This window comes from Leptosomus discolor, chromosome 2 (assembly GCF_034619465.1).
Source record: "Leptosomus discolor isolate bLepDis1 chromosome 2, bLepDis1.hap2, whole genome shotgun sequence".
NCBI lineage: Eukaryota > Metazoa > Chordata > Aves > Leptosomiformes > Leptosomidae > Leptosomus > Leptosomus discolor.
The window spans coordinates 6,289,277-6,299,745 of NC_141392.1; the positions used below are offsets into that span (position 1 = coordinate 6,289,277).

General features: G+C 47.2%; 1 protein-coding gene across 1 annotated transcript in view; it reads right to left on the bottom strand.

Annotated features, from left to right (window-relative positions):
• The window catches only part of EPAS1 (endothelial PAS domain protein 1), a 79,558-nt gene extending 72,125 nt beyond the window's left edge, over window positions 1-7,433 (bottom strand). The window contains exon 1 of the mRNA XM_086461856.1: window positions 7,382-7,433. Within this exon, the coding sequence (XP_086317982.1) occupies window positions 7,382-7,407 (26 nt within the window). The 5' untranslated portion in view covers window positions 7,408-7,433. The remainder of the gene's footprint in view (window positions 1-7,381) is intronic.
• Between the last annotated feature and the right edge of the window lie 3,036 nt (window positions 7,434-10,469).

Sequence of the window (10,469 nt, forward strand, 5' to 3'; positions counted from 1 at the left end):
ACAAATATTTACAATAGATTAAGTTCACATTTCAGTAGTTCCAAATAGTTTCTAAATGATCCTCATAATCTTATTACACACACACCTTCAGACAGACTGCTTGCTATCAAGTTCCATAAGTTACACCCACATGATTCATCCATTAGGAGAGTTGCTCAGTTAAGAAAAAAAAAAAAAACAAAACAAGACCAAAAAAAAATATACCCCCCCCCAAAAAAACCCAACCAAACAACAAAAAACAACCCCAATACACAACACTCCCCATATCCCTTTAATTTTAGCCTCTCCTTAGAGAACATAATTTCCTGAAACAAAACGAGAGGATCAGACTGCTCACACTTTTCTAGCTCCAAAATGTTGTCTGTAAAAGTAGTTGAACATAGGCAGTAATTCATATCCAAACATAAAGGGATGCTGCAGTGCTCCAGAGCTTTCTGCTCTGCTGAGGCTGTGGAGAAAGAGGTGAAAGTAACAAGGAATGAGTGATTTTTGGAAAAAAAATGGAGGCAGACAACAGAGTGCACTGTAAGACTTGGCATTCATGGCTTTTCTGTGGAAAAAGAGAGTAGGCCAACCCACTAGAGCACAGGACCCAAGGCCAGGCATGCACCATCACCCCACGTTCACACTGTTACGGCTCCAGCGTCCAGGGACAGCCCCTATGACAAAAGCAACAAGACAGCCAAGATGTCGGCATGGCAGCATGCGAGGTGAGAAATGGTGTCTCATGGGATACAACGGTCATCGGTGCGACCCTCCCCAGTGCAGAAAAGCACTAACAGCCACGTCAGTGCAAGAGCACCCAGCAGAAAGTTGTTTGTTTGTTTTTTTTCCCCAATTCAAAGAAACTTAAGGTAGGTTTGACATGAGCCCAGATCAGTAAGAAAAAGCATCACCTGCCCACCACCTATTTTATAAATACATCCTTCATTTTACAGATCTGAAGGACTGAAGCAGATACTTGTGGGGGAATTACCATTCTGTTCACCTCACCTTCATCTTGGTACACTGTAAAATGAGCACTGCGCATTTATAGAGCAAACGGTGACCTAATCACCACTACACCTAGTTGGGAAAAAATAGCTGAGGAGACGTATTAGTTGCTGTGGTATCTTAAGATCACAGCGGAGCAATGACTCTTAACCTTACCTGATATAGTAAAAAAACCCAACCAAACAAATCCCAGCCAAACCCTGTAAGTGGCCACAGCCTTTCTCTCCATCACAATCCTGCTTTAAAGCCTGTCTGCATTCTGGCCTGGGGCATTCATTCATGTAGCTCACAGCTGGGATTTAGGGACAGGCCTCAAGAAGAAGAGGCTGGAGCGGTAAGCAAGCACGGGAAAGACACGTTTTTAGGGACGTGTTTGTTTCCTGTTTGAGATCTTTTTGAAAACAGTCAGTTTGGTTCTACAGATACTCCACAAATACTTGAGATTAAAACATACGCTACTTAATGGTTGCTTGAAAGCAGATCACTGTGTGAATACATACACAGCAGCATGAAGAAGCATTTTTAACTTGGGGGATGGTTCAACATATTTGCATTAGGAACGAAAAGCACTAGGAGCTGTATTACCCTGGTTTTGTCCCACTTCGGAGCAGAAACAAAATAAGAAAGTGTTTTTTCCTGCTGCCCAGATGCACAGAACTTGCTCATAAGGCTGCAATAAGCCAGGATTAATTGCACACCCACAGGCCAACATAAAGCATTTGAAAAGTTTCTGAATTTTTCAGACAATCTTTTTGGAGGCAACACCCTAAACATTCCCCTAATCAAAGAAAACTGCTGATTCCACATACTCACAGACAGAGAAAGGGTCGAGACCAGGCACCTCTTTGACTGAAGATCAGACATAAAAATTCAACTAAAGACACTTTGCTTCTTGCCCAGCAAAACATATTTGATGAGTTTCTATAGAAGGAAATATTGAATATTTGCTGCATCATGTAATGCAATGGACAGAGAAGCATAATGGGTACATTACCCAACTCCAAACTCTTTGCAATAGCAGTCAAGAAAATTAAATTACAAGTCTACCTGTTTTAAGAGCTAAATATGCCTGTTTAATCAGAATTTATGATAGTAGATTCTTTCAGCTATATTTTCTAGACCTAAATAAAGTCACAGAGGAAAGAACCAAATTCTTAATTAGATTTGAGCTCAAGAAGTAAAGAGCATAATTAAATGAGAGTTACTTTGGAACATTAGTTACTTATCAGCCAATTGGCCTACTGTACTTCATTAATCTACTTTCCAAATGCACAGTGAAATACAGTTTCGCATTTTACACACTTCAGAAAGAGTCTCCATGAAAAGTAGCCTTGTAAATTTAAGAAAGCAGTTATTTTTTTCTTATACAAGCAGTCAAGATTTTATCGTCAGGAGATACTACTACTTTACTATATTGCCTTCTAAGCAAATGGAGCACAAGAATGATAAATGAGAAAAAAAATTGCCAGCTGCATAATAACCATACTTGCACTTTCACTTAATTTAAGAGAAGGGTTCTGTCAGCCTTGTGCCAGCTACTACGAGTAGAGGTATTTATAACTACTAAGATATACATGACACTACGAATATTGGGATAATTAACAGGATGGCATTTCACAAATAGCTTTAGAGGAATAAAACCATTCCATATATCCAAATTATTTTGAAATACAACCTGCCTTTGTATTGCTCATTCCCTTACTCTAATGTTTAGCCTAATTCTCAGTTTTAAAAAGGTTATCCATTTGAAAATAATAGCAAAAAGTTCAATACTTGAAGAGTTCTGCCCGCACTGCACCTAACAGCAGCTCCTACTTGGAACCTAAACCCAAAAATACTTAATGTTTATGAATCCACCATAATTAAAAAAATTATAGAAAGGCAAAGAAAAAAGAAATTTTTGGTACTCATGATGGGTGGCCTAAATTAGCAGCATAATCTCCAAACTCCTCTTAGCAGAGTACCTCCAACACGCAAGATGTTCCCAATGACTTACACAGGATAAACGCGGCAGAAGACGACCGACATCAGAAGATGGAGTGAAAAGGACAGGACACAGAAAGGTGCTGTATATTAAAGGTGTTAGATTTTCAACGTGCTCTTGGGCTAAGTGCTAAACACAGGCTGAGCCAACCCTTGCAAAGCACAACCCCTCGGAAGCCCAGGTAACTTTGGGAGGATGGCACACACCGGGAAGCACTCGCGTTGCACACCGCTCCCACAGTGAAAGCCATTCTGCCCTCATTAAGCTCAACCGCTTCGGCTCCGTAGAGGTGACGCCCCAGCAGTTGGGCAGCAAAAGTCAAGCTTTCCCAGGTAGGCCTGGATGCCAAGGCAGAGCTCAGCCCAACCGCTGCAAAGTGCCACTGCAGGCATCGTGTGCAGCCTGTCCTTCCTCATGCATGTGCCCTTGGGCCACCCTCTGGTAGAAAAGTCCTTTCCACGGCTGGGGAAATACAGAAAGGGCAGCGAATGCAGGAACCAGAAGGGGTGAAACCAAAGTATGTGTGACCAGAGTCATTTCGGAAGACCCGCAAGCTATGAAGTGCCTGCATTTTCGGTGCTGAAACACCAAGTCTAAGATGCTTAATGTTAACATACCATAAACATGTGATAAACAGCCAATTTCAACAGAGAGTTCATCATGAAATCAGGAGATTACATTTCCTTTTGATAACTCCAAACAAGAAAAATTGTAAGGGCAGAACAGAAGCAAACAGGAGTAAATTAAATATGTGGGCTATGTGTGGGGACATGTTGAGCAGTAACAAAACTTGAACTTATGAAGTTGATTAATCTATGCAGTAGCCTGGGAAGGAAAGTGTTCAAAGCTCTGTCAGTTGAAGTACATAAAGTGAGGTTTACAAGAATATAAGGAACAACCTGTGCAGGCAAGTCGCTAGACAAGATCATCTAATTCACCACCATCACCAAATAACAGGCAGGAGGTAGTATACCTGACCATAGTGACATACCTTAAAGCAGAAAGCATACTGGGTAGAACAGAACCGAGACCACACACTTCACAAAACCTGCAGTTTAAGACCATGGCACATCCAAATGGTGACATTCCTTGGCATCTGGACTACATCCATCAAGAGTGAGCAGCTACCTGAGCTCTGGAGAGCGGTGCCGTCAGGACTGTTTCCTCATCCTGAGGAGGAGCGGCCAAGAGTGACCTCAGCTTGGCAGAACCGCTCTCCTGAAGTAGAGGTCAGTGAAAACTGAGGCATAAAGTTTCTCATTAGAGGAGCTCAACATCTAATAAAGCCCAAAGTGAAAGGGTAATTGAAAGCAGTCAGTTTCTTAGTCAATAACTGGGAAGAATCCTGTTTGCTTACTATCTGGACTGGAAGAAGTTAAACAGATTTATATAACATTACAAGGTTAGGGACACAAAACAGTACTGTATGATTATACGGGGACCACTAGTACAGAATCTCCCTGAGCTGCAAAATTGGTTTACTTTTCCTACAACTGGAAAACAAACACAGAAATCCCCACGGCTGGAAAGGTGAAGCCAAATGATGCATCCTACCCAGTGGTACCCGATTTGTCCCGAGCCTAGTTTCAAACTTTTCTCAAACATGTGCTGTTGTCCATCCAGAACAGTCCATTTGACACACCATTCATTCCTAATAAAATAACTATGTCCCTCAAATAAATCAAAACCACACAATAACTAAATAGTTAAAAAACACACCAAGATATTCTACAAGACTGCCCTAATTAAATTGGGACATATCTACTAATTGTCATTGTAGTGCATAACAATCACAGGTATTTTTTCCTTACCTTTTATTATCTTCCTAAAATGCATTTTAACCTTTTAATCCTCCTTTTCCCAGTTTCTAATTACAGGCACTCTAGGAATCATCAGACTTTGTATTTAAGATTCTGTAGATTAATGATTTTTTTTTTTTTTTAAATTGAGTTAAAATAAGAATCCTATTAATCTCAAATCAGTATCTTGGACTAAGTTAAATGTGGGAAATCAGCCTATTGAAAGTGTTCGAACATTTATTCCAAAGGAAGCAACTGCTCTTTTCTACTGACAGAGCTTCAAACGAGAACCTGAGGATGCTCTTCAACTTAAATAGACCATTAAAAGAATCAAAGATTAGCTTCCATAGAGCATCTGTTTAACAGCAAGAGAACTGCTCCTCTAAACATATGCTCCAGAGCTGCCTGCAAATCTGGTAAACCAGATTACCCCCACCACCTTTTCTCCCTGAAATTGATTTATAAAAGCTATTAGCGAGTCAGGTTAGAGTTCCGAGCTGCATATCTGGATAGAGATCAAGCAAATAATACAACTGTTGAACTCAAGGCAATAAATCTATTCCATAATAGTACTGGAAATTAAAAATAAAATAAAATAAAATCCCACTTCAATAGGCTACATAGGGTACGTCCCCAGTAGGGATGTACATACACACGCAGACAGGGAGGCACAAGCAAGCTATGTTAAATCCCTCATCTGATACGCTCCCAGTTCTTCCACAAACATTAATTCACAGAACAACCCCATGAGGCAGATAACAATTAGCCTACTTCTGAGAAAGACAGAAAATTGTCACTGAAATGTCACAAGATTTACGTAAAACCAGTGACAGAGTCGGGATTACCGTTCAAACTTTAATCCTGTGAAGTTTCTCTGTTGTATCTGAAGCATATTTCCACAAATCACTTCAGCCTGCTGCCCTGCAAGATTAGCCAGTGCTCGATCCCTCACCGTGTTTGAAACTAAGAGGCTAAAACTGAAGAGAGTAAGAGTGCCTCATTAAAAAGAGGTGATACAACAAATGCAGTGTATTCTCAATATGTGCACTATTTAATTCTTCTCATTCCTATAAACTACTGTAACACATTTTCATAACTACATCAGACTGTGCTGTAATTTTTTACTCTCTCGTGCTGAACCCTGTTTTACACCCTGCACAGAAGATTAACACCTAAAACCAAATACACTTGAGACAACTGTTTAACCTTAATACACCACTGTTTGATAAACTGAGACTAGCTACATGGAAAATCTATGGCTTATACTACAGTACTTCCCCCTATTACATCGTCGCAGGGTGACTCAATAAAAAAGGAGCTATTACACGAACCAAAACCCAGTGTTTAGTGCATCATCAACTGGAAAGCGCACATGACAAACAACAGGATAAAACTCTTAGTCTGTAAATCACATCGTTTACGAACACAATCTACAGCCAGAACAGCAACCTGAGCCAGTAATAGACTCAGCCCGGTGACTGCCTGCTGTATAAAACAGGCTGAATAAATATCCTGTTACGAGACTCCGTGGACCTTTATTCACTTGCTTAACTTTCACCGTGCTGGTGCCCTCACTCATCCCCAGGAATCCTTTACAGGCTTGGAGCCCCGACTGGGTATTTCCTTCTCCCCGTCTCCACCTGTAAGTTCTGCGTTACGGACCGTGAGTTTTATTTTGACGCTCGCCCTCAAGAGCCAACAGAAAAACATGCTCTTTGATGCAACGACACAAAAGTACCAAGTGACTTGTACTCCCCGTGGCGGGTGCATTGCGGCACCGTGGAAGTGCCCAAGCTGTACGTGTCCCCCCGGCGAGGCGCCCTGCGGGGGGGGGGTGGGGGGGTGGGGGGGCGCGCTGACCGCCCGGGCACCGCACCCGGGGGAGCCCCCGCACCTCCCGCCCGGCTGCTGGGGCCGAGCGCGGAGGCGTCCCAACCCCTTCGTTCGACACCATTAGTGAGCGTTTACAGAGCCGGTCAGTCGCATCCACACGATTTTAATGACGAGACGCGTTTTGCCAAGGGTGCTAACCTTTAAAAGCCCCGTCCTCGACTGGGAAATGATTTGGGGATAACTACGCCCTAACTGACCCCAAGCGAATAAACCCTGCCGCAACGGGCACCGCATCGCCCCACCGGAGCGGCGGTCCCGCCCCGCCCGGCCGTGCCCCCTCAGGTGCACCTGCCCGCCCGCCCGCAGCCCCCGCCGCAGCCGGGGCCGGGCCTTCGCTCCGGCGGCCGCTCGGGTCCTGCCGGCCGGGGCAGGGGCCGCTTCCCGCCGCGGCGACGGCTCCCAGGGCGCTGCTGGCCGCGGTGCCGCCCGGCGGGGGCAGCTCCTCGGCTCGGCTCGGGTGCCGGTCCTGCCCCGGCGGAGGAAGAGCGCGGGCTGCCCCGGAGGAGCCCGGCGCTGCTCCCCCGCCTGGGCGAACTAACTCCCGCCGTAGCCGCTGCTGGTCCCCGCAAAAGCTCCGCGTCCGGAGCCCCCGCGGCGGCGGGAGGCGAAGCGAGGCCGCGCCGTCCCGCCGGCAGCGCCGGCCCCGGGGGGGTTCCCGACAGGAGCCGGAGGAGGACGAAGCGGCCCGGGGCGTCACCGGCGGCCCCCTCACCTTTTCTTCTCCTTGTCAGCTGTCATCGCGGCGGCGGCGGCTGCCGGCTCCTGCGCCGCCTCTCGGGCCGGGGCGGGCTCAGCACCTGCCCGCGGGAGGCTCCGCGGGCGGCGACGGGCGGACGTTTGGGGGGGGGGGGGGGTCCGCTTCGGCCGGGTCGCCCCCGAGGCGGGCGTACAGTCTCAGGACACTGCCGAGGATTGTACGGCCCGCCCGGGGGGTGGGGGGTAGAGGTGGCGGCGGCTGCTGCGGGACAGGAGCGGCGCGGCGGCGGGCTGTGCGGCTGGGCGCCGCCCGCAGAAAGTTCTCACTTTAAACCTTGGGCCGCCGCCGGCCGCGGGGGCAGGGCCGGCCCCTCCGCCCCGGGCCCGGCCCGGCCCGGCCCGGCCCCGCCGCCGCCGCCGCGCCCGCGAATGGGGGCCGCCGGGGCGCCGCCGCCGCGCCCCGGCCTCCCCGCCCCCGGCACCGGCCTGCCCGGCGGCGCCGCGGGGGGTCAGCGGGGCCGCCCCCCCGCCCCACCGGCACCGCTCCGGCGGCTGCGGCGCGGCACCCGCCCGCGGGCTCCGGGGCGCCTCGCCCTCCGCCACCCCTTGGGTTTAGGGGGTGTGGGGTTGGGTTGGTTTGGGGTTTTTTTTGAGTTTTTTAACTTGCTTTTAGGTTTTTTTCTCCTTTTTTTCCCCCCACAAGGCGTTTTTACCCCGGGGCGGGGGGCGCCGCGGCACCTGCCCCGCAGCCGCGGAGCCGGGGCGGTGCTGCTCCTCGGGGCGCCCCGTTCAGCCCGCGGCGGCGGGGGGGGGTGTGTTTAAAAACGTAAATCAAAAATTGAAAAGAAGTGGGGCCAGCACGCAGCGCAAGGACCGGGCGAGCTTCGGGACGACGCCCTGGAGCTATCCCCGGTGTGCGGGATCCCCCCCCGCCCCGACCCCGCTGGCTTCGGTACCGCACGGAGGGAAGGCAGGCGGCAGCGGTCGGGGTCAGAGGAGCGGGGGGCTCTGCGCTTCTGAAGCCCTGGTGGGCTTTCCTCCCTCTCCTTTTTTTTTTTTTTTCCAATTTTGTTTTCTGTGTCATACAGCCTATCTCAAGTCACACACCTTTAAAACCCCTGGCTGTCGACACGCAGCGAAGTACGTCTGTGGCAAGAAGTGCCAAAGCTTATCTCATGCTCGCACCTGCTCCAGTTTGCTGCAGTTAAGGTCAATGTAAATAATTTTAAAAATAGCCCTCGTTTTGATTTTTATTTATTTTACACCAAAGCAACTAACCTTGCTAGACAGGGGTCTGCGAGAATTTTTCTGAGATTGTCTTTCATCACTGTAGAAACTGCAGTCTTATCCCCCTGTTTTGTACAGCTTACCTTGCACTCTCACAGCTCAAACCAAAATGCACACCTTCGCATTAAACTGCACCAGGCTTCCCATAGTTCTGGAAAAGGGAAGTACAGCAGCAAAGTGAGCCAAACTATACTTATTTCTTGGTTGCTCAAATTTGAGCGATTTCCCTGGGCCATCTCATAGGCTGGTTTGCGCACAACGGGTCAGAGCTTTTAAAGTTTTTTTTCCTTTTGTACAATACGAACGTTTTGTTTCTGAAAAGCATTTGGGTTTGAATTTGCATACTCTGCTCTCAAGTCTGAAAAGAGCTACACATGCTTACACGGCAACAGCCTAATTATGTGGTAACAGTTGGGGGTTTTTTTCTTGTTATACAAGAGAACCTAAACAAAAGAAACCCACAAATATTTAAAACCTAAGTAAACTTAGTCAAACAGAATTTGTGTGTGCAGGACTAAATTTAACCTTCTGGGAATAAGAGAATGCAATAGGATCAAAGAGCCAAGTCACTCATTTCCTAGATTAAATAGACCTCTCTGTCCTTCATTGATCTCTACTGATGTCAATGCTCCTTGCTGTATCTTAAAGCACTTCACTTGGATAAACAACTTGCCTTCAAAAATCAGACAAGAAAAGCATTCAAATTGACTAAATCTAAACCGCTCAGTAAATTCCAAACATTTCACATCTAGCCCATTGGCCTGACTCTCATTGGCTGTGCCTGCACGGATTCAGCGTCGTTGATTAACAGTCTAAATCTCTTGCTCTCTTGACCAGCAAGGCCTGAAGGCGCTTTGACAACAGGAGAATTCACATCTAAGCGCCACTCAAGAACCACCACCTGTCCCCCCCTGTGGAGGCCGACTGGTGAGCTTCAGCACAGGTCAATGCACAGCAAAACCAGCATCTTGCTGCTGCATCACGAAGGTGGAGCAAGCAAGACCAAGTGATTCTTCCAGGAACTGAAGTTGCAACTCTGTTCCCCATCTTGGCCATAAGGAAAACAAATGGCCTGTCTTCCAGAGCTTACCTGAGTTGTTAATGCCTTCTCTTTCCCCTGAGTATTCAGGGAGGGAAAGATCAAGTATCTCTTTAATAGCACTATCATTCTACTTGAGACATTCTGCAACAATAAGGGACCGCACGGCACCTACAGGGATGCGGAAAGTTTTCTATTTGCTGGAGAAGTGTAGAGAGAATCACATAATTTTATTCTCAAATGCAAATGATTACTTCTTTCATCTCCTTTATGGTCAGTCAATATTTATTAACAGCAGTATCCACCCTAAGGTAGACTTTCTCTAATCTTAGACTGCTCAGAAGCTTCAATAGGAGCCACACCATGAATGCATTTACTCGACAAACATGCATTATTTAATCTGCAGGAGATGACAACTGCCAGGAAAGCCAAGAAAATCCTCAAACTGGCAGTAAGCACAGCTTATCCTCTCAATTACTATCACCATCCTAAGGGCTGTTTCTGTTTCGTATTCCCTTGTTACTCCTTGCATTTTGTCTTGCCTTTACTACTTTTTACACTTGGCTTAGTAGGTACAACTCGGAGAACAGCTCATGGAAGGGGAAAAAGTACTCAGGGAAACTTCATGAGCTGACCTTAGCAAGGATTAGCTTCTGCTTTTTTCCACCCACCAAGGCTTCTAGCTGAACCGACATAGCAGATAGGGCTTCCTTACTCTTGGTGGTCCAGAAAATACAAGCAGTTATGTCACCCACTCTGTTCTGGAAATTATAGGAGA